Here is a 24,953-nt window from a genome sequence, read left to right on the forward strand (position 1 = left end):
GAACACTGGTTTCCATGGAGACAGGCATGCTTCACTCTCCACCCCCACAGGCTTCTAGAACCGCAATGCTTCATGCCATTGACAGAGGGGCAGAGCCTAAGCCCCTTAGCAACCCACAGGTCCCTGAAAACTAGCCCTGAAAAGGCCAGGCCGCTGTCCACCCGAGTGCCACCTGCCCGCTTTGTGACAGACCATGTACCTGCCTCAGCCCCTATCAGTTAATGCTACACACACTCACCAGGCTACCCAAGGCCATTTCCATTCCTCCTGCCTCAACTTAGCCAACTTTTCAGCCAGGCCTCTGCCCGCCACTTCCAAAATATACCCCCAATCCCTCCACTGACGGCCGTCTCCACTGCTATCACCCCAGCCCGTGCATCCCAACAGGGACAATATGGCCCTCAAGGGGCTTAGAAGATGACAAATATCTTACACTTTATGTATAAAGCAGAGAAATTCATGCAGCACACACACAGACAATACCTGTACATTTCATGAAGGTCCACTCCCAGGTATGTACCCAAAACAGGAACGCAAACAAACCCTTGTACACAAATGTCCACAGCAACTCGGTTCACAGCAACCCAAAGGTGGGAACAACCCAAATGTCCCTCAACAAACTGTGGTATAGCCACATGGGATGTTCCTGGGCCATAGCAAGGAATGCCGTTCTGATGCAGGCTGAAATCTTTGAAAATACACGCTAATACAGAAAAATGTACATAAAGAAAAAGCACCGTAATTGTATGACTGCAGTGAAGATGAATAGATAGGCTCTTGAAACTTATTCTGGTTTTGTATGTGGCCATCTAGAGAAACATGTTAAATACTAAGCTGGCCAAAATGCCTACAGCATTGGACATCAGAAAGTTAGCAAGGATGTAGATACAGAAAAATTAAATTACGTGAAGAAAACAAATGGGTGCATCCATTTAAAACATTTGCATTCACATTACTTCATAAACCAGGTTTCCTCCCCAAGTAATAGTTCCCAAAATTTAGTTCTGACCTCAACACTTGTCACATTCACGTACAATCTATATACTACTGACAATTAGAAGTATATACACTAACATAGAAAGAAGCCAAAGAAATATCGCTAAGTTGAAAGAAGCAAAAAGCTTAGTATGATCCCAATCTACCCCCCAAAAATTATTATCATCCATGTGATTATATATATTAAAAATATCTGAAGGAATAGCCAATTCCTAATAGTTGCCATCTCTTAGGGTACAATGATGTGCTATTAACTATATAATATTATGTTCAAGAAAAAAGTGAGACAAAATTAAATGTAAATATTGAAGAGTTTCAAAGATAAATGTGAAGCAATCAGAATTTTGTCAGAGCTAAAATTCACAAGTGTGGTACATTAAATCAGTAGTTCTCAATGGGGAATGGAGGAGTGACTATGCCCCAGGGGGCATGTGACAGTGTCTGGAGGCATTTTGGGGGTCCTAATGGTGAACAGGGTGTGCTACTGGCATCTCACGGGTAGGAACCAGGGATGCTGGTGAGCAACCTACAGAGCACAGGACAGTCCCACAACAGAGTTGTCATCCGGCCCAAAGTGTCAGCAGTGCCAAGACTGAGAAACCCTGCTTGGAGTCACTCTAGGCATTTTCAAAAGCAAAAAGACATTTGGAAATGCTCATTTCAATTAAGCTTTGAAACAGAGGCCAATCCTTTTATAAAGCCATAAATATTGCCCAAAGGAAAAACTATTGGGCTTTGAAGTCGCCAATAATTTAATAAGATTTTATACTTTGATGTACAATTTATGAGTGTGGGCTAAAGCACATCATTTATTATCTGCATTTACAAAATCCTAGCCTGTGCTAAATGCTGTTCTGATTACATGAAACAGGAGTCTTAGAATTAAGTTAGAAAAAACGGCCCTTCCCTCCCTCGCACCCCAGCCCTCCAGGTGGGGTGGGGGTGAAGGAGGGATTGATTCATGCTAAATTTCCTCTGCTTATAAAACCTTGTCAACAACCTGTGTGTCAACAAGTCCCGGTGGTGTGCACGGATGAGCCACACAGCAGAACATCACTGGACGGTCCAACGACGGGACAGAAATGCTGTGTTGAAGGGTTGTTTACTAACATGAAAAAGCATTCAGAACACAAGGTTAAGTTTAAATAAATAAAACTCCAGTCTACACCAGACATTGCAAACAGGTGATACATGCACCAAGCAGTGCCCGATGCATCTGACCTAGCATATTATTGTTGTTTTTAAATGAGCCAATATTTAAAAGTCTGGGTAGTTTGCATTTAAAAAAATATTTGAAACTTCTCTTGAACAACCAGAAATCTGGCAACACTCAGCCCCCATTCCCACGTGGCTATACCCAGGAGGAGGAAAAGGCCCCAATGCCCTTTAGATAGCTCAGGATATCATGCATCGGGTTATAAACACTGCACTGCTTTGGGGAGTGTTGCACACACAAGCACACGTGTGTACGTGTAATGCAGCACGAGAAGGTGTATTTCTGCTTTAGTTCACCCCAATCCCTACCACTTCCCCACCTCTCATTTCCGTATCAGCCTGACCTCTGGACGTATTTGAGTTTTCAAAGCAAGAGTATGACGTAAACCAACATGGAGAAAGTCCTGGAAACTAGCTAAGGGCTGACGGTGGTAGGTGGTATCATCCGTGACTTCAGTCTTTGTAAATAACAACTGTGTTATAAATACATGTTGATTTCACAATATAAAGGAGTTTATGAATGTGTTTTTCCTTCTCCTTAAGCAGTAACCCATATAGACTGTAAGACCAAAGGACCTTTAGCTCACAGGCCCCAGGATTCTCATCCTAAAACATATTAATGACTTAAATTGGGATTCCCACAAGCAAATATTGACAAAGGCATAAATTCCGGTCATGAGGTCTAAATAAAGGGGGAAGCAAAAAAAAAAAAAATCACTGAGAATATAAACCACTTTGACCATTAAGACAACGGGATTCCATTATAAGGCTTTTGGCTGCACAAAGTGCTTCTCAAAAAGCTAAATCCAGTTCTAAGGTCACAGACACATGATTCTGAGCTCCTCAATCCACACACCCTCTCCCCTCACAAAAAAGGTTTCTAAATTCTCATATAGGTTTTATTTAATAATTTATTTCCATTTCATGTTGCTTGTTAAAAAATTTTCATTGCTGTAACTATATGGTTTTTCTGTTCCTATGGCAATCTTTTTTTTTTAACACAATTTTGGAAAAATCAGTCTTGTCTGACTATGGGAATATTTCAATAACTAGTCCACTTCTTCCAATAAATGCTCTTATCACTGCAAACAGCAGAGGGCAGTAGAGTGCAATGAAAAGAAAACAGACTAGCTGTTTCTACAGTAAGGATGGGGCACTGGGAACCTTGGCCCCTCCCCCACACTCTCCGAAGGGACCTCAACTTGCCTTCTGTAAAATGGGGAGACTGAACCAGTTTCTCTTAATCTATATGACAGAGGTTGGCAAACCGTGGGCTGGATCTACGGTCCAGATCCAGCATACCACCTGTTCTTGTATGGCCTGCAAGCTAAGAAGGCACTTATTTGTGCCATTTTTTATATGGTTGGAGGGTGAGGGGCAAATCAAAAGGATTAACAGTTCACTAAACATACAAATTATATGAAATTTACACTTTAGTGTCACCGCCACCTACTGCCTATGGCTGTGTTAGTAACGACGACCGTGTTAATAGTTGCCTGGTTGTGACAGAGACCCACTTAAGCCTAACGTATTTACTATCGGGGCCCTCACAGGAAAGGGGGCAATTTTTAAGGTTAAAACAATTTTGAGTATCACCTTCTCTTCCTGAACTACTCACTGGCTGTACAACTCAGGATTAGCCCAATAACCCAAGCACATCCCAGCAAAGGGATTGTATTTGGGAGAAGGACTTCAAAGTCTACTAACTTAGGACCTAACACGCTACTCAAACGATCAGGAATTTTGCCAGGACTTCTGATGTCATTTCAACCTCTGTACCGCCCAAGGGAAGAAAGAAGGAAGCTAAAGTCAATACATTGAAACTGTTTTTCTGAACTACAGTGCAGGAGAACGGAGAATGGGTTCATGGCCCAACAGGTGTTATATGACAAGTTTATGTATTCATTTCATGTAATTTAGGAAAAAATACAACAAGCAATTTAAACACAGGAGTTTAAACATTTTATTCAGCTGAGGATGAAGCTAAGTTGGAGGTTTCCTATTTAAGAATGTAATAAAGAAGGCGGTACTAGAACGCGGCAAACATCGTGGCAATGAAAGTTCATGCAACAGCGGTTCTTCCCGGGCCTGCTGCCGAGGTTAAAACACCTTCTCAAAGCAAGCTCTCCCTGGGAACCAGCAGGCCGGGAGTCTGTGCGATTATGCACCGTGTTCTGTTAACTGGGCTTAAGTGGAATCATGTCATGGAATAAAAGGAAGCTTTTAAGGACTCTGGCCAGAAACTAAAGGGCAAAGGGAAGTTTTATTCTGAAACTATGTCAACTCGAGTTACTGCGCCCTAGAACAAAGGCATCTGATCGGCTGCCATAAGAAATAATACAGTCGTCAACGTTTTTGAAGCCTTTACTATTCCCGGCACCGTTCTAAGCCTCTGTGTATTTGATTCGTTTAATCCTTATCAGAACCTATGAGGCAGATCCTTTTCCTATCATCACGTCACAGATGCGGAGACTAAGGCAGAAGAGCTTAGGGACCCTGACTCATGCCACACAGGTGGGAGTGGCAGAACTGGCATCTGAGACCAGCGTCCTCATTCTTAATCGCTCAGCTACAGCAAGTCTCAAAATGCAAGGCAGCGGTTTAACCTGGGGACTTTTGAGGAGTGGGGCAGTTCTTGGGGAAAGAGGAATACTGTTCACCTCGCATATTTCTCTGATGTTTAAGCATTAAATGATGTAAGTGCATGGGTTTGATAGAAAAATGTTTCCATTAAAATAAAATTCTTGCCCTGGCTGGTTTGGCTCAGTGGACAGAGCGTGGGCCTGTGGACTGAAGGGTCCCAGGTTTGATTCCGGTCAAGGGCACATGCCTGGATTGCGGGCTCAATCTCCGGTGGGGAGCATGCAGGAGGCAGCCGATCAATGTTTCTCTCTCTCATCACTGATGTTCCTATCTCTCTCTCCCTCTCCCTTCCTCTATTAAATCAATTAAAAAAAACAAAAAACATTTAAATAAATAAAATTCTTGAGAAAGAAAAACTGTTGCGGAAAGTTGCTGTGATGAATCTAAGGGGCATATAAGCTGAACCCTGAAGGGGATTTCTAACCACCTCTGCCCACTTCTAGGAATGACCTGCAAGCTGGCCTGTTGGGAATGCTTTTGTCATTTTTTGGTCCCCAACAGCAAGGATCCAGCTTCGTCCCTCTTTCCACTGGAATGAAACCCCAAGAAGCTCCCTGTGATTCTGCGAAGCGGTCAGCATTGGCCACCAGGTGTGGAAGCTGTGGAAATCCCGGAGGCCTCCTCCACCCTCTCCCGTCCGGGGCTGACCTGTGCTCTTGTCCAGGAAGTCCATGGACTCCTCGCTCGCGCTGAAGTGGCTGGACATGGCCTTCTTCTCGGGGTCCTGCTCCACGTCGGAGCCCGTGTGCACGGAGGAGTTTGTACTCATGGGGGAGCGCGGCATGTCCGACAAGGAGATCCTGCGGCCAGTGCCCCCGCTCAGCATGGGCTTGCTCATCAGGATCTTGGGGGACGCCGTCATGTCAAAGTTGAGCTTGACCTTCTCCTGCTTGTCTATCTTGGCGGCACCAGCGCTGGGGTTGCTGGGGTCGAGCAGCATTTGGTACTGGCTGTTGGGCGTGTAGGGTGTCCTGAACGGAGAGTAATTAAAAACCCCAAACTTCCTGCGAATGTTCTCCACATAAACCTCCATCTCCTGCATTGCACTGTTGAAGATGCTTTTAGTCTTTTTCACAGAAAAAGGAATTTCTTTAGACATGAGGTAGCAATTATTTATTGGAACCCAGGCTCTAGGAGGGCAAAAGAGAGAGAGAGATTTTAAGTGGACTTGGGTCATTTCCAAGATTTTTAACTTTTTAAAAACATTTACTTCGTTGTGGTTAAGAACATTTAACAGTTCTACCGTCTTAACAAATGTATAAGGGTACAACACAGAATTGCTGGCCATATGCACAAGATTGTACAGCAAGCAGATCTCTAGAGCGTATTCATAGTGTGTAACTGAAACTTTATGCCTGTTGACTAATAATTCCCCATTTGCCCGCCCCTAGCCCCTGGCAACCACGATGCCACCCTGATTCTATGAATCTGACATAGATTCCTCATATAAATGGAATCATGCATTATATGATTGGCTTATTTCATTTAGCATGTTGTCCTCCAGTTTCAGCCGTGTTGTGGCATAATTTTTAAGGCTGAATAGTACTCCACTATGTATACATACAACATTTCCATTATTCATTCATCAGTCAATGGAACATTCAGGTCTGTTTCAGAATTGTTTTTTTCTTAACACAAACCCAATTAGCCTAGTATGCTTGCCAAGACTCTTAAATGCACATTCCTTTTCTTTTTTAAATGACTTGGTTTGAATGGTTAATAATCCACTTAACACACGTTATGTCATCAGGACTGAACGTGAACATGAAACATTAAAAGCCTCAATAGACTGTCATTTTAATCCATAAAAAAATAATAACGCCCCCTTTGGCTTTGGGTTGGTAGAGAATAAGAAGACAGTCACTGCATCCTAGACCACACCTCCCAAGAGAAAATTACTCCCCAGGCTCACTATTTTGCACTCAAACAATAAAACGTTTTCTCTTTTAAAACTGGGGTTCACTAGGGGGAGGGAGTTGCGGGAGGGGGGGTCAATCGGGGAAAAGGAGACATATGTACGACTTTAAACAATAAAAAAAAATTTAATGAATTTAAAAACTGGGGTTCTCCATGAAGCAAGGAGGAAATGGTGGAAAGCCATAACCCTACAAGGAGGTGCATGGCTTTGAATGTGAGATAGCTCGCATGGAAAATCACGAGAAAACAGCCCCTCACTTAGCCTTCAGGTGTGCGCCCTCCACTTCCCAGGCTGGTTCCTCCTCCCTACCTTCAACACCCCACACCCCCGTGGGCTCTGCAGAGGCTGCATGAGAACATGAGCTGCTTTCCTGGAGTCAGTGACCCGCGTGACCTCAGGCAGGAGATGGGCACACAACTCCCATGCTCTGGGGAAGGCAGAGCTGACACAGAAACATCCAAGCTGTGACTCGGGTCACATTTTATTCCTCAGCCTCAACCCGGTTTGCAGCTGGGAATCTGGTGGGAGTGAGCTAGCTCTCCAAGGAGGCCTTTGGCTTTCTCAGACCATCAACTCAAGCCTGGTGTCCCGCTGTAGGAAGCCACGTACACGGTGGGAGGAATTAAACTCACGGCCGTCTGATGCAAATACCATCCCCGAGTGCGACCAGAAGTGCCCCTGTAAGAATCAGCCCCACACTACCAAGCCACCCAAGGTTTCAAAGAGAAACAAAATAGGAATTTCTACTCCGTCTTACCAAATTTTAATGGTTTGCATCTCACTCCTATTTTTAAAAGAAACAGCAGCCCAGGGGAAATAAAGGATGTGCATGGGGCAGAATTCTGTTTGCAACTCTTGGGGGTGCTAGATTGCAACACACACTACATCGGAACCCCCAACAATATCTGCTCTCTCAAGAGTGCTGGAAGCGACCAGCTTCTCGTCCATTCCAGCTCACTGCTGCTTCTATGCCAAGACCTGAGGAACCACATCTGCAGCCCAGATGGAACGACCTAGACTCCAGGTGTCACAACTGGGGGGGCAAGGGTCCTGACTGGACGGGACAGGTCTGCGGAGCGGTCAGGCTCCAGGGCTGTCTGCAGACACGTGACTCCCGTCCCTGAGCCAGCCTCAGCGCTGCCATCAGTAAAGGAGAGGAGGAGCTCCAACCTGAGGGGTACCAAGAGGAGCAAAGAACATGCCCCAGTCCCGGCACCACCAGGAGCTGTCAGCCAGTCGGTCCCTGGGACCGAGTTTCCCCCACACTGTTATCTGGTATCGGGGCCTTACCTGTTTCTTCCAAGGTTCCTAAGTGCCTTCAATGAAGTTGCTTGGCAAGTGATTTCTGGAAAGTGACTGTTTCTTTTCCTTTAAGCAGGCCCAGGAAATATTTAAAGGAAAATTAGATTTGCTTAACAATACACAGCCTGTGGGGTCAATGTTGTGAGAGGCCACAGCTGAGGTTCTTCCTAGCTCTGGGCCTCAGTTTTCTTACCAGTGAAATGGGGATAAAAGCAACTTTTATAAAAAGCACTTAAAACAGTGCCTGCTGCGTAGCTGGCCCTCAGTTAATGCCAGCTCTGCGGGAATTTAATAAGATGTTTTCTATATTTTTACATAATATTGTGTGTCTGAAAAAAAAAATCAAAATATATTTTAATAATTTTTTTAAATAGCATTTAAAGTTGTGTGTTTGTTTAATTGGTTTTAGAAAGAGAGGAAGGGAGAGGGAGAGAGAGATAAAAACATCGATGAGAGAGAAACATCAACATCGATTAGCCGCCTCCCGTACACCCTGTGCTGGGGAACGAGCCCAAAACCTGGGCATGTGCCCTGACCAGGAATGGAACCAGTAACCTCTTGGTGCATGGGTTGATGCTCAACCACTGAGCAAAACCGGCCAGGTGAAATAAAGATATTTTAAAGGACAAAAGGCACGTGATGAGACACTTGAGATCATGCCTTGATTTGCAGAAGAGCCTCCCGGGCTCCAGTATTCATTACCTTGGCGGTGACCAGGTAGTCGTCCGTAATATGTCTTATTCCACTGACACCTGTCCAGGCTCACATTTTGGCTCTACATCCCCAAAAGCAAACTCCCCATAAAAGGGACAGCATGCTACCCGTCTTGCAGCCTCCCTGTAGTCTCCCCATCGCGTTCCTGGGTCTGATCCAGAGCCAGCTATGGACAACGCGGCCCCATTCTGTTTTAAAGGCATCTCAGGGGAGGGAGGGATGCTCATCCTTGAAGGAGTGGCTTCCCCCACCGCTGTCAGGGACTCCCTGCCCAAGGCTAACCTTCCTACAAGGCCAACATAGTCCCTCCACCACTGTGCGTGTCCAAATACCTTGCCCAATGCACGTTCCTCACCCAACAGCTCAGCATGTTCCCTCCGAGGGGGCAGAGGACACCAAGGGAGCTCAAGAAAATCTAACCAGATTTGTGCTGCTGTCTTAAAAATACAGCCTCCAGAGCTAGCAAAGTTCCTGCCCCAAAGCCACCTTCAAGGGGCGTCAGGAGGAGAAAAAGGTCCGTGCAGACTGGCTCAGCTGAAAGCAGATTCTAAGGGTCGGGGAACAACGGGGGCACAGGGGCCTGTATCCTAAGTCTACCCATACTGTTATACTGCAGACCAAGAATATCCCCAAATCATCGGTTTACACAGGAATGTGCTAATGAAGAGGCGGGAAGATATGCACCTGCCACCAATGCCTTTTGCTCTTCAAATAAAAGCCAGGCTCCTGACAACAGCCCATGTGATCCGGGGCCTGCCCAACCTCCGAACCCCACGTCTTACCATCCTCTCCTCCCTCGTCCTGTTCCAGCCACACGGTGCTCCTGGCTTTTCCCCGGCACCATGGGCCTTGGCCCTTCCGCGCCCGAGTCTCTGCTCTCTCTGGCCCCTCTACCCAGATCTTCACTGGGCCCCAGCGACCCCTGCTGACCTGAGAGCATCATTCCTGTTTGTTTACTTGTGTATTATCAGTCTTGCCCGCTAGGATGCCACCCTCTTGATGAGCAGACACAGTGTTGTCTGCCTACCCGATCCTAAGGCCCCAGCATCCAGCACACAGCCCACAGCAGGCACCAAATACCTATTTCTTTGAGTGAACAAATAAATGAGTTTTTAAGAGCGTTCCAACAAAAAAACGGTCAAAATCAAATAAAGGGTAATACCTCCTATCAAACCCATGATCATCTCAGCTAACTTCCATTTCGCCTCCTAACACTGGACGGCCTGGAGCCCTAGTAAATGATTTTGTAGATTACTTTGGAATTCACTCTTTTCTTTGACTTGCAAGATGCTAAGCAAAATTTAACAGAGAGCGAGGTACTGCAGATTCTGGTGTTGTATGAAATCATAAACGGCACGGTCTGTACGTTCTGTGGCTGTGTGTCATACTCAGCATTATGTCTTTTACATATTCTCCCCTACACACTCCCACACTTTTGTCAAACGGCTCGGTGGGGCTTCCAAAGGGCTTTTGCCTTATTTAATCATAACTTAACTCGCTAAAATAGAGCTAAGATATTAACTGCTGCTCATCAGTCTACCTGTGGTTCTGAGCACGCAGGGGGCTGTGCTCTAAAGGGAACTGCTAATCACGGGAATAACTCCCTTCGCAGTGGGCGAGGGAAGGCAGAAAGGCTGGGAGGGAGGGCTCACACCTGCCAAAACAGTCACCCCTTATAATTTCTCATTTAGCTTCAGAGAAAAGGGAAGGGGGGTGGGGCGATAGGAGATCCATTTACCAGTAACCTGGGAAAAATGCTTCTGATAGCGGAGAACATTATTTTGAAAACCAATTTGCACAACGGTTTGATTTACTCCAGGAAAAAGAAAAAAGAAAAAGAACAGCAGCATTTGAAATAACCATGGAACCTTATTCTGGTGCTGGTTTCATCAACAAAAGCATGAAAGCAAGATTCTCTTCTAATGTACCTGGAAAAGCTGAAGCCCACGCATTATTGCCAGGCCAACACAGCACAGGACAGTTCTTTTAAACTACGAGATCACCGGTGGGTATGTATCATGACAATCAACAAAACGATAGCCATACCGTCCGCTCCTCCTCGTACCCACTGACCGTGTCAAAGGTTCAGTGAGAGCTACACGTTGGCAGCCCATTTTTAACTCCCACCTGTCATGTTGTCCAAAGAACCGGGCATCCACCTGCCCATCTTTATCCCTCAGAGCTTTGGCAGGCCAGAATGGGAAGCCCTTCAGTTTTGCCCAGACCAAAGGATGTGGATTGCTCTAGGAGAAGAAAAACAAAATCCAGAGTCTGAATGTATTTGACAGCAAGAGACATACATAATGCGTGGTGTGTGGGGATAGAGCGAAGCAGAGGTGACAGAGGCCACAAACTCAAAGAGAATCGTTTCGAACAGTCTCCCAGGTGGTGTCCCCGAGGCGGTGTGTGGCCAGTAGGCCTGGGCGAAGATGGGAACGGAAGTAAACGGTGAAACCAAGAACTGAGCGCTAACAAAACAGGGCTTGAAAACTGGCTGTGTCGTGATTACCTGGGTGGCCCTGAGCAAGACCCCACCTTTCTGTGCAAAACTCAGAGACAGGAGCACTTATAGCCTCTGTGAAGGTGGGGGATTAAACGTGCGCTGTATCTAGCATGTAATAAGGGGCAGTATTAGCCTCTTTTGTTCTTTATGGAGGGCTCCTCAAACCCTTAACCATTCAGGTGTTCATCTCCAAGGGCAAGGAGAGACATAAACTGTGTTTTCATTGTTCACTTTACTTGCCCAGTCTCGCCCCCAACGTACTCCACCGCCACCAGCCCACTCCAAAACTGCATTTCTCTACACAGAACACCAGACTGGTAAATGCAGAACCACAGGGAAACAAGGGTGATTTTTCTCCCGACCCCCTCACCACCGCCACCACCATATTTGGAGAGACCATGGACTTAATCCAAGGAGGTATTTCCAAACCTCTTAAAATAGATTTGTGAATGACACACTCATTTAACATTTGTGTCACTATCTGCATCACGCTGGCGAGTCACCGCTCTCTCGATAAGCCGCCGAAGAGGTTCTCCTACCTGTGTTGCTTTCACTCTGCCATAACTTTACCAGTAAAAACAGTATTTAAAAATGTCATCCAAAGTTTGGTCGCATAAGCCACCTAGTGAACGCTGTCGTGGGTAGTCATCCAGGCACAGAGTTCAGAAAACGAAGGGAAGGAAATCCAACTTACACAAGGCTCACAAAACCAGTTGTCGCGTTTTTGGCAAGCAGCTAAGTAACACTCCGGGCATACTTCGATTTCATTCATCTGTAAAGCAGAAATAAGTTAAAAGGTGGCATCCCCGGGGCCTCGGCTTCTAGGCCCTCGGGAAATGCAAGATGATATTGGCAACTGACATTAGCTAAACAAAGTCACACAACAGGGACTATCTCTCACCAACCCCAACACTTCCACCCGGCCCAAGCCGCCATCACCTCTCCTGGAACATCTACCAGCTCCCACTCACTCCCCACAAAGAGTCACAGCAGCCAGAGCCACCCTCTACAAACATCAATTTGATCTTCTACCAGTGGTTCTTTACCAGGGAGGTTTAACACCTCCAGGAACTTTTGGGGCAAGGGGAGTGAGGGAGGCGTGGTTTGAAAGGGGATCTAAGAGGTACAGGACAGTCCCCACAACAAAGAAACGTTCCGCCTCAAATGTCAGTAAGTGCCCAAATTGAGAAACAATGAAATCTAAACACCTGATCAGTTCCTTCAAGACCAGGTGTGAGCTGGCCTCGGCCCACCTGCCTCCACTTGCCATGCTCAGTTTCTTTTTTTTTTTTTTTTAATATATTTTATTGATATTTTACAGAGAGGAAGGGAGAGGGATAGAGAGCCAGAAACATTGATGAGAGAGAAACATCAATCAGCTGCCTCCTGCACACCTCCTACTGGGGATGTGCCCGCAACCAAGGTACATGCCCTTGACCAGAATTGAACCCGGGACCCTTGAGTCCGCAGGCCGACGCTCTATCCACTGAGCCAAACTGGTTTCGGCGCCATGCTCAGTTTCTATGCATCTCTACTCACACCATCCAGACGATTAGTTAATTCCATGTTGCCCTATTTTACTGACAATCTGAAAATAATATTACTTCCTATCCCTCCTTTTCTTGAAATTTTATGTTTTCCATTGATTTTCTAGAGAGTAGAGAACAAGAAGGGAGGGAGAGTGGGAGGAAGAGAGAGAGACTGATGTGAGAGAGACACATGAATTACATCAAGTGGTTGCTTCCCACACACGCCCGGAGCCCCGACCATGGCTGGGGATCGAACCTGCAACCCAGGTGCGTGCCCTTGACCAGAAATTGAACCCATGACCATTCAGTTTGCAGGCCAGTGCTCCAAACATTGAGCAACACTGGCCATGGCTCCTTCTCCCTCTTAGGAAGTGCATTTTCTTAAAATATCATCATGTCTTAGAACCAAGGGCCCTGGAAGCTCACATAATGGATCTGAATTCAGACTCCACTATTTCAGAGGAAAACATGAGGACCCAAGAAATCAAGTAACATGGCCAAGGTCTCACTGCAGCAAAGTGGCAGGGCCAGGAGCTGAACCCAGGCAGCCGGGCTCCAAAACCCATGCACTTCACCACTGCCCTGTTAGTTGCTACATCTTCTTATCACCATGAGACTTATTTTTCTCTCCATCCTGCAAGGTGCCAAATACATGGCAGGTGCTCAGTTAAGAATTATTAATCTCATAATTATAATTTGTGATTATAACTGAAAAATGAATGCCGGGGGTATAACACCTTTCTACCCAGTCTACTTCTATTCTGATGGTACTGAGTAAACAAGGTGATAACACCATGTCCAGGACAGCCCTGGCCTTGGAGCCCACTAAGCAACAGCACCGCCAACAGGTAGATTAAAAAATGCCAGATAGCGCCCTGGCGGGTGGCTCAGTTGGTTGAAGCATCGTCCCATACACCAAAAGGTTTCAGGTTCGATTCCCAGTCAGGGCATATACCTAGGTTGCAGGTTCAAACCCCAGTCAGGGCATGTACAGGAGGCAACCGATCAATGTTTCTCTCTCTCCCTCTCCCTTCCTTTCTCTCTAGAATCAATGAAAAATATCCTCAGGTGAAGATTTAAAAATTTGCCTAAAAATGTCAAATAGGCCCTAGCTGATTTGGCTCAGTGGGTAGAGCGTCAGCCCGAGGACTGGAGGGTCCAGGGTTCGATTCCAGTCAAGGGCACATGCCAGGGGTTGCAGGCTCGATCCCTAGTAGGGGGTGTGCAGGAGGCAGCCGATCGATGACTCTCTCTCATCATTGATGTTTCTGTATCTCTCTCCCTCTCCCTTCCTCTATGAAATCAATAAAAAAAAAATTTAAAAAAAAAAGTCAGAGAGTATCCGGGTTCAATAAATTCCACCTGGGGGCACCCCACCAATTAAAGGCCTTCGCTCCCCTTATCCAAGGAAACAACTGCAAAATTCACCCACACAAATCTCCTACTCACCAATTAACAGTATCAAAAACAGCCCATGACCACTTCTCATCAGAGAAATGCAAACCAAAGCCACAGGGCGGTGCCTCTGTGCTTACTGATCGCACCGAGGGCAACCTTATGTAAGTGTATTTTTCCTCATTAGAACTTCCAGGATTAGAAAGAGCACAGAGAAACGACCACGCTCACTCATTCCAGGTTGTTGTATAAGTTGCTACAGCTTTTCCAAAAGACAATCCGGAAATATCACCCTAAATTACTACCTTGGACCTGGTAGGTACATTTCTAACAATTATACTACGGAAATCATCAGAACAGCCATGAAAAATTCTGTTCTTCCTATGTGTTCAATTACCTGAGAAAACATTCAAACTACGTGAAAAATGTAGATTATAAAACTCTTTCTATGTGAACATGTAGACAAGAACATATCCTACAGTATCCAAATTTTGTCCAAATGAATGAATGAATGGATGGATGTACACGGACAGGGTGGAGGCCATTACATCACCGTTTTTCATGCTTACGATGGGGATCTAATAAAGAAACCGTTTCTGCCACCAGCCTGTCCCACAACCTCAGGGCGCACAGCCCAGGAGGTTGGTCATCCACACCATCGAGCCTATTGGTATTTGCGAGAGGAACGGACTAGCCAGGACACCGGGGCTGCTCTGTGAGAGAGAGTCAGCACCTTTCCCCCAAATAATGTCAAACATCTTCTGCAGGAAGACTGAAAGGACCCGACGCAATGCCACAGACTGTGGGTGAAGGAGTTATGAACACTATCTATGCAACCAAGAAAACATGTCGGGGGCTGGACCATGACTCAAAGCTAAAGAATGGTCACTTCCATCTCCTTTAGATCATGGCTAAGGCGAGGATGCTCTACAACATATTGGGGGTCCCCTGCTAGTTGCTTTTACTTTTCCTTAAGGAGAGAGGGAGCCCTCTGTGCCTGAACAAATTCTAAAACCACTCTGGCTACCCACTGGGAGACCCTGCACATGGAAACTTCAGCCACCCTATCCTCACACTGGACACGTTTAAAACACAACAGTGGGAAACACATACCTCATGCTCACAGATTTTGATGACTATTTTCGCTATTTGCGTCAATTTGTGATTTCCTAAGGGAATAAGAAAATTGGATTAATTCAAATGGAATCATGTTTATGCCCAGCCCTGGGATTTTATTTCCACTAACAACCTTTTAACTTGCTTTCTCCCACAATGAAACTTTTAAAGGCTAAAAACCAGGAGGTTCTGGCTTCTAATGCCAGTCAAATTGTGTGTAGTCTCCCATAACTGTCAGCCAGTCTTTGTGCCTTGATGTAAGCTTTTCTTGAGCAATTTGTGGCATTTCCCTACAAGCTATGAATTTATATTTAAAGATGCTTTTACAGGCAGGCTGGCATGGCTCAGCGGTTGAGTATGGACCTATGAACCAGGAGGACACGGTTCAATTCCCGATCAGGGCATGTGCCTGGGTTGTGGGCTCCATCCCCAGTGTGGGGCGTGCAGGAGGCAGCCAATCAATGATTCTCTCTCATCACTGATGTTTCTATCTCTCTCTCCCTCTCCCTTCCTCTCTAAAATCAATAAAAATTATTTGTAAAAAGTAGATGCTTTAAAGGCTCAAGTTAGTGGAAAGGAGTCCTCCTCTACCCACTGTCCCAGACTCCAACCCAAGAAGAGTACGGGGGGAAAAGACACTGAATTACGTAGCTCTGGTGTACCCAGTGCCTGCAAATACATTTTGTGGCTAACCCCTCAAGAAGCCATAATATAGGGAGTAGATATGAATATTCCCATTTCATTAATGAGTTAGCCAAGGCTCAGGAGTCATCACTAGCTCACTTAGCTAGTGAGTTAAAGATCTGGCCCCAGAACTCTAAATCCCTTACCTCTGCACTAAACCAGAGGACAAGATGGTCAGAAATCCATGTTTTCTTCAAATGTTACTTTATTTTCAGAAATTATATGTTTTCTGGCAAAAAGATTTCTCACACACATACGCACCTAGATTTCTGGCTTGCCTTGAAAACTCAGGGGATCTGATAACTCTGTCCAACAAACCATGGAGTGTCCAGTGGCAACCCCGCCAGACCAGGGAGGAGCCCCACCAGAAGAGGTAGGCAATCCGTGTCCTGCTCTCGCCATAGTCAGTGCCTACCCTGGCTGTGCTGATGTGTTTCGCTCAACAGTCCTCATTCACTTGTTTATAGATTTGAGTTTATTATCATCTTTATCTAAATTCTCAATGCCTAGTGACTCTCTTCCCTCGCTGCACCCCAACCTGCTACTGAGCAAAACATGGGCTGTAAGTAAACATCTACCATTCGTGCTGTCTTTTCTTACACATTACCTGAATGTCTACTAGACCCAAAGGTATGCAGGGAACAAGACGTGGTGCCTGCCCTTAAAGAGCTTACATCCTGGTAAGCAACTCAAACAAATAAAAACAGTACCGTCCAGAAAGGTAAGAAATGCTGCCGCAGGGAAAGGCAGGTACGGTGGCAGCCCTTAACAATAACATATGATATGGTTTGGTTCACCAGGGTAAACTCTTCAGAGGACTGAGAAGCTGAGGCTGAAGAATAAGAAACAGCCATCAAGAAAGAGGTAACGCCTGTTCCAGCAGGGGACAAGGCCTGGGGACGAGATCGGGCAGGACACTGAGAGATCTGCTGGCCAGAGGTAAACAGAGAGGATTGTGGGAGAGAAGTTAAGGCAATGAGAAAGATGCCAAGAGGAGATTTTTCTGTCAAGAAGGCTCAAGTCTCTAAATCCACAACAACACAACTGAGAAAACTTTCTTCAGAATATAAAGCTCTTCTACAACTCAACAATAAAACACAAAAATCCAATTTTTTAAAGGAGCAAAAGATTTTAAAAGGTTTACTAAAAGATATACAAATGACTTATAAGCACACAAAAAGAACCTCAATACCATTAGTCCTTACAGGAAGACAAATTAAAACCACCATGACATAATATTTCAGACCTTCAAGAATGGCTAAAATTAAAAAGACTAACAATACCAAGTGTTGACAAGAATATGAAGCAACTAAGGCTCATATACACTGTTAGAAAGAGTGCAAAATGACACAACAGTTTGGCAAAAACACTTATAAACTCAAATACAAACCTATTCAGTGATCTAGCGATACCACTTCTAGGTTTTTACCCAAGAGAAATGAAAATGTATGTCCACACAAAGACGTGTACAAGAATGCTCACAGCAACTTTGTTCATAGCAACCAATAGCTGAAAATAACACAAATACCCATCAACAACAGGGTGAATGAATAAATAAATTCTATGTTGATAAAACAAACTAACAAACACAGCAATAAAAAGAAATGAACCACTGACATACACAACATAAATGAATCCGAAAAATATTATGCTGCATTCACGTAGCCATACACAAAAGAGTGCAATGCAATCTCTGACTCCATTTACATGAAATTCTACAATATGCAAAACTGATCTACAGTGACAGGGAACAGAAGAGTAGGCCAGATTTACTGGAAAGGGGAAAGAGGGAATGTAATAGGATGATGAAAAAAATTCTAGATCTTATTTGGGGTTGTGGTTACACATATGTCAAATATATAGAATGTACACAATACAATCTGTACCTTTTATCTTATGTAATTATTCCTCCGTGACAATGAAGTTTTTAAAAAGGACAGGCAGCAGCATCACACAGCCAGTTTGGATGTCAACTCATACGTAAAATACAGTCACCGGCCCCTATTCACAAATATCAGCAATCCCTACACAAGTATTCGAAGGTATTAGCCCTCATGTATGAGAAAAGAGCCGGATTTTTTATGAAGAGCGGAGGAATGGGCAACACACACAGCATACTGTCTTTCATAGGCATCATCTACGCACTCACCCCCGTTATAAATGATGCAGTTGTGCAAAATCCACTTGGCGTCAGCCAGGAAGGCTTCTGTGCAGCCATACATTTTCTTCTTCGCGTTCTGGAGAGACAAGCCAGAGCATAATCACCACTGAGTCTACACAAGCCACAGCCAGTAGCACCTGCGCCCCCACATAATTTTCTTAGCAGTCATGTGCCAAATTAATTAATGCTTTTACTCATTTCCCAAGATGCTATTATAGTGGAGATCTATAACTCCATAAAAATGCATCCACTGAATTTATCACACTAACCTGAATTTTCTCACTTTACAGCAGCTTATTCCAATGGAAGAGGACATAACATATATTTATGTATTTATTATTATTTGTAATAGTCTCCCATAAGCCTCATGATTGAGAGAACTCAATGAAGCAGTCATTATCATCCCCATTTTACAGACAGGTGGACCGAGGTATGGGAATGTTAAGGAACATATGCAGAGTTCCAAAGCTATTAATTTATGAAGCTAGAATTCCAACCTTTTTGGAATGCCTGCTTTTTGGAATACCATGAGGATGTGTGCAATTTTCCAAAAGCAGGTTGGACTAACTGTTTGGGGATCATCTGTGCACACGTTTTCCCCTCATCCATGCTTTCTTGACCCAGATTTTGGTGTCAACAATTTGAAAATCAACCCAGGATGTTGTGCACAATCTATCGGTTTACAAGTGTCATTTTCAGCATGGAGATATAGCATGAATTTTAAAACACCTCCAGGCATTAAAGAAATACCCTTATCGGTAAATTAAGTCAAGTTCTATGAAGCCATAAATGCACTGCTAATGTGAAGGTTTCCCAGACACTTAATTTTCTCTTCTGCCCTCCTGCTGCTCTCATTAGCACCTCTGAAAGGGAGAGAAGAGTTAAGGCTGAAATCCATCAAATCGCTAATTCTTAGAAGCTATGACTTTTTCAGGTGAAGAATCACAAGCAGAAGTAATATTTGGAGCTTATCCGTGGACTGCAACACTCCATTGCAATCCTTGCAAAAATGTTACAGAAGAAGTTAGGGAATAAAAGTTCTTCCGTCCCAATAAAAATTCACAGAGGAAATGTAGAGAAACCATCTTGAGATGGGGTACGAAAAATGAGGGTGGATCCTTAGTCATCTCGACAATCGTGGGGTACAACGGTGAGGTCCTTTGATGGAGGCCAACCTTTTCCAATGTACAAAGGTCCATGGGGTGGAAGATGTATTCTGCGTAGTCGGGATGCTGTTCCAACGGAACAGGCTTCTGGAATGCATCTGTCTATAAAGGAAAGATGTGCACACACACAGACACAAACCCATTATTGCTGGGGAACACCAAGCATTAATGCCAGCAAGCACTTTACACTGGAAACAACTTTTCAGACAACAGGCTTCTCAAGTTTTCACAAAGAATGGTCCTGAGGAGCGGTCCAAATCGGTTCCCCTTCTAATTCTGCCTTTTTATCAATAATCATGGACCCAGCTGTGTTCTGGTTTCATTTGCTCCCTTTTCAAGATATATGCAAATAACAGTTCCTGCTCTTCTTACACATGGAGGAACAAAAGTAGGTTCACATTTGTTCCCATGGAAAATAACAATAAATAATAATACGAGAATGAAGTCTGTGTTTCACGTACTCATAGCTGTAAACCTACTTTTGCCCACCCTGTATTAATATTGATAAGGACAACTATCAATCAGTTCCTTTAGACCTGAACTTTGAACGAAGTTTATCTATACACTGCAAATACCCATAATCAAAACTGACTGAGGACAAAATATGGCTACACCTAGAAATGACACTCCAAATAAAGCTCCCAAAGTGCCAGCAGATATTTGCACGTGGGAGAAAAATTTAAACAGCGAGGCTGTGCGTCTCCTTTAAAAAGCCCAGTTACTCCAACACAGGAACTGTGTAAGTTTCTCATCTTGATCCATTTTCTTAAGCCCTACTTGAATCAGCTAAAAATGTAAGCCTGATTTGTTGAGGGGTGGTATTTACTTATCAATAAAAAAAATTAAAAGATCTATAATAATAAAAGCATAATATGCTAATTAGACCGGACGTCCTTCCAGATGATCTTCCAGAGGGAAGCCCAGGTCCCGGGTGCCAGAGGGAAGCTGGTGCCAGCAGCCGGGGGAAGGAAGGCCTACTTTTGCATGAATTTTGTGTATTGGGCCTCTACTTTAGTTATAAATACCAAATTATACTCAAGCAAGGGATCTGAGTGGGTTACCATTTGCAGTCAGCTGAGCCCTTTTATTCAGAATGAATGAGTGGCCATTGTAAGTTTAATGGATGCTACTACAGCCCTAGCCGGTTTGGCTCAGTTGGTAGAGCGGCAGCCTGCGGACGGAGGGTCCCAGGTGCGATTCCAGTCAAGGGCACATGCCTGGGTTGCAGGCTCAACCCCCAGTAGGGGGCGTGCAGGAGGCAGCGGATCAATGATTCTCTCTCATCATTGATGTTTCTATCTTCCCTTCCTCTCTGAAAGCAATAAAAATATTTTTTTAAAAGATGCTGCCACAAAAATCAGCAACTTTCTGCACTGATTGGTTTTATATCAAACAACTTATGTGAGAAATTGCCTTCTCCAATTTTTCTTTGTGGTTTACAATTCTATAGTGTTGACAAGTCTACATGATTATTCTTTTTGTAAACAGTCCTCAGCAGATATAATTCAGCCTATGAAAAACAGGAAGTAATTCCTTGTCACTCAAAATAGGAAACTCCGTAGTTTTAAAAACATCTGTCTTTTTAACCAAACGGAGGCTATTCACTTTTGCTCCCATTGATGGACATTTTAATAAAGAGAAAAATAGATTACAATTTAGCAATACTTAAATGGCACACTCTCAATCTTTTTCATCATAATATCAAATTTCACTATGCGAAATCTCAAAGCAAAAGCTTCTTTTTTAAAGAAATTAAACCACAGTGGTTACTAAATACCGAGATTCTACGTTTCTATAGATTCAATGGACTTAGAAAGCAAACTCCGAAGAGTCACAAAGGTTCGCTACTAATGCAAATGAGAAAAAGAGAACTCTATCCTCAAGTTTCTGTAGGAAAAGAAGTCATAACATGTTGATTATAATGGCATAACGTATGGGTTATTTTTAGAAGAAAGGTATTTTACTGCCATCTTCCTGAAAACGGTCACAAGAAAACTAAAACCTCCTTGGCGATGATCAGCCTGGCACTCGGGAGGGAAACGAAGTGAAGTGCACAATTTGCCAGCTGAATGTGGCAGCTCTGCTTTCACACCGATTTTCTTCGCCCCGGTAGGGTTGCTCAGTTAGTTAGAGCGCCATCCCAATACGCCAAGGTTGCAAGTTCGATCCCCAGTCAGGACCAACCAATTAATGCATCAATAAGGGGAGGGGGGAAATTGATATCTCTCTCTCTCTGTCTCTCTCAAGTCAATAAACAAATTTTCCTTGCCCTAACCGGTTTGGCTCAGTGGATAGAGCGTCGGCCTGCGGACTCAAGGGTCCCAGGTTCGATTCCGGTCAAGGGCATGTACCTTGGTTGCGAGCACATCCCCAGTGGGAGGTGTGCAGGAGGCAGCTGATCGATGTTTCTCTCTCATCGATGTTTCTAACTCTATCCCTCTCCCTTCCTCTCTGTAAAAAAATCAATAAAATACATTATTTAAAAAATAATAGTAATAAATAAATAAATTTTCCTTAAGGGGAAGGGGCTGTACACCAAATCCTATATTTCAACACTGAAGGAACTAATCAAATTCCCACCCTTTATGGGAAACCACACTGGTTGAATTTTACTTGAAGGCTTCATCATCAGACCCTGATTATAAGTAAACTGGTTGTATTCAGGTCTCTCATTGCAATGGAAGTTTACTAACTCACATGGGAAGGAGTCAGACTCCCCTTACTCAACGGGGTATAAGGGAGTTTACACTACATAACCAATCAGAATTTTAAATGCCCATCAAGTTTCTCTACTCTATGTCATTTCCCAACTGAAGTCCTGGAGAAGTGCTCATTATAGAGAACCGAATGCTGTCATAATTTACATTTCATTTACACCTGTTTGGATCCGGGCACATGAGAAGGCCTAAAGAGCTAAAGCTATTATGGAGTAAGAGCTTAACAGAACAGCCCACTGGCATGGCTCAGCGGCTGGGCTACGACCTATGAACCAGGAGGTCACGGTTCGATTGGTTCAATTCCCGGTCAGGGCACATGCCTGGGTTGCAGGCTCAATCCCCAGTGGGGGACATGCAGGAGGCAGCCAGTCAATGATTCTCTCTCATCATTGACGTTTCTCTCTCTCCCTCTCCCTTCCTCTCTGAAATCAATAAAAATATATTAGCCCTGACTGGTTTGGCTCAGTGGATAGAGCGTCAGCCTGTGGATGGAAGGGTCCCAGGTTCGATTCCAGTCAAGGGCATGTACCTTGGTTGCGGGCACATCCCCAGTGGGGAGTGTGCAGGAGGCAGCTGATCGATGTTTCTCTCTCATTGATGTTTCTAACTCTCTATCCCTCTCCCTTCCTCTCTGTAAAAAATAAAATAAAATTATATATATATATATGTTAATTTTTTTAAAGATAGATTTTTAAATAAAACAGGTTAACAGAACTAAAGTCACTACTTTCATTTACACTTATACCAACAGGAACTTTCTTCTTACCCCTGGCTGTTTCATTTTCTGAATGGCAAACTTGAGCAGGTAGGACAACTGTTCGATGGTGAGCATTGTCATAGCTTTGCTCTGGGTCTCGATGCATTCTGCTACTGTAATCTTCTACAAGTCAAACCACACAGAGGGCCAGTTAGGGAAAAGTTACTACCCACAGCCTGATTTCCTTTTCCTCCTAGCTTTCCAGTTAGCTCACACAGAGAAGAAATAATTTCCAAGTGAGACCAGTTGTTTCACTTGACAAGGACTCCAATCTACTTGGAGTTTACTGGATCCACGGATAAAGGTCAGAAGCACACAAATCCACTGGCTACCTTATTGACGTGCTCTGTGCTCATGAAGATGACAGAATATGAGAAAGCTGCTTGCAGCTAGGCAGGGACCTGAAAATCGCCATCATTACAATCTTGAGTCCCAAGAATGGGATAAGAGAAAAGGCCACTGATGCTTTTGGGTGATCTCATCATATAATGAAATCAACCACTTATCTAGATGTTCTTCAGGTTCTGGGCTATCTTTCAGGAAATTGACAAGCCACTCACTCAGTGACATCACTGATAGAAAGAATGAATCCAAGGGATGGTGGCGAATAATAAATGACTTAGTTCTCTGTCACCACTGATGTGAACTCACTCAGGACACTGCGGCAAACGACACAAGAAGCACAGCCACTTTGTAAGGGAAACGCCCATCCAAGAAGAGACCGGAGAAATGCCTGCAACGGGATTCTGCTATGTCAACCTGGTGGTGCTACATCTCAGAGCTTCAGAACCCTTATGCAGCAAAGACAACAAAACCAGCCAAGGCCGATGATGGCAGGGAACACTCTTGAACCATCTGTGTCGAGAGAGCGGAGAAAGTTTTCTCCAATTAATTTGGATTTCATTTCCCTTCTTCCTATCTCTGGAGCCTCCAAAAGGAACTTTCAGACGTGTCTGGTTGTCGAGGAAAAGGGCAACACAGAGTGGCTCTGAAGCCGAAAACAGAACATGACGCAAGGATCTAATTGCTTGGCGACGAGAGCCTGAAAGAGCTCGTTTTCTCGGCTGCCTGCCCCACACCAAGTCACCCCGCAAGAACACTGGGGCTTGAAATCTTAGACAGAGCACTCCTGTTTGTGTGAATTCCTGTTCGTGTCCAGGTAACCGATCCATGGCGAACACTTGGGTTGCGTGCTCAACTGTCATTCGCCTCCTCTGCCCCACACCCCCAAGCCCTGCCCTTCCCTACTGGCTGGTAGTGCCCACGACATAGACTAAAAGTGCCAGACGTGCCTTTTTCAAGCCTTTTCTGCATAAGGACTGGTGATCCAATCCTGACCAATGAACTGAAGAGCAAGTCTGTTGATAAAAAGGGATGTGAAGAGGGACACTCCTTTTAGGGGATTTTTGTTGGCCACTGTCATAAAATCCCCAGCAGCCATCGTGGGGTCATGCAGGGACACATAGCCCTAACGATGGAATGGAAAGAGTCTGACTCTAAACAAACGCTGGCCTGGCCCTGCCTCTGGGTTTTTCCTACACATGCTAATAAAACCCTCTTGTTTCTCTGCCACCTTTCATCAAGATCTATTATTTGCAGCAAAAACATCCTCTCTGAACCACTATCTTTTTTGCAAGATGAAGGAAGGGAGGGATGGTCAAGACAAAAGGAAATCGGTGAAGGCTCCAGTTCCCACACTAAATGCAGAAGAATGAGGTGAGGTTCTGACCAAGAGGGTGTAGCTGAGCAAAACATGCCCCGCACATCTCTCCATCTAGAGCAGCGGTCGCCAACCTTTCGGACCTCACGGACCACCAGATGGCGACCGCTGCTCTAGAGTAACCCAAAGAGAACCAGAGGCCATCGTTTGCAATTTCAGGGGCAGAACACCATTAAAATGTCATCATCCTATTGGATGAACGTCTAATTTCTTATTTTTCTCCTTTTCCTACACAAAGTGGTACCACAGACACTATCCTACACAGAGCTTGCTTCCCCCCCCCCCCCACAAATGACATCTGGGCAAACTTTCCATTTCACACACAGAAAGCTTCCCTCGTTTGAGATCTAATGCCAACAGATCCTTCGGATCACGTGACATTCCATAGTAAATGATTTTATAGACGACATTATTTTC

The 24,953-nt window shown here is 44.6% G+C and overlaps 1 protein-coding gene across 12 annotated transcripts in view; it reads right to left on the reverse strand.

Moving 5' to 3' along the window:
- Positions 1-24,953, reverse strand: part of ZMYND8 (zinc finger MYND-type containing 8) — a 111,303-nt gene that overhangs the window by 40,072 nt on the left and 46,278 nt on the right. For 11 of the 12 annotated variants that reach the window (XM_080686421.1, XM_080686415.1, XM_080686412.1 and 8 more), the window contains 7 exons: positions 22,826-22,939; positions 19,352-19,444; positions 18,165-18,252; positions 15,329-15,384; positions 11,986-12,063; positions 10,916-11,031; positions 5,503-5,984 (listed from right to left, as the gene is read on the reverse strand). In XM_080686421.1, the coding sequence (XP_080542547.1) occupies positions 5,503-5,984; positions 10,916-11,031; positions 11,986-12,063; positions 15,329-15,384; positions 18,165-18,252; positions 19,352-19,444; positions 22,826-22,939 (1,027 nt within the window). Of the gene's footprint in view, positions 1-5,502; positions 5,985-10,915; positions 11,032-11,985; positions 12,064-15,328; positions 15,385-18,164; positions 18,253-19,351; positions 19,445-22,825; positions 22,940-23,467; positions 23,566-24,953 lie in introns of those variants that run through there. The other variant, XM_080686414.1, reaches the window with a different exon arrangement.

The sequence above is a fragment of the Plecotus auritus genome, assembly GCF_963455305.1.
Source record: "Plecotus auritus genome assembly, chromosome: 8".
NCBI classification, from domain to species: Eukaryota; Metazoa; Chordata; class Mammalia; order Chiroptera; family Vespertilionidae; genus Plecotus; species Plecotus auritus.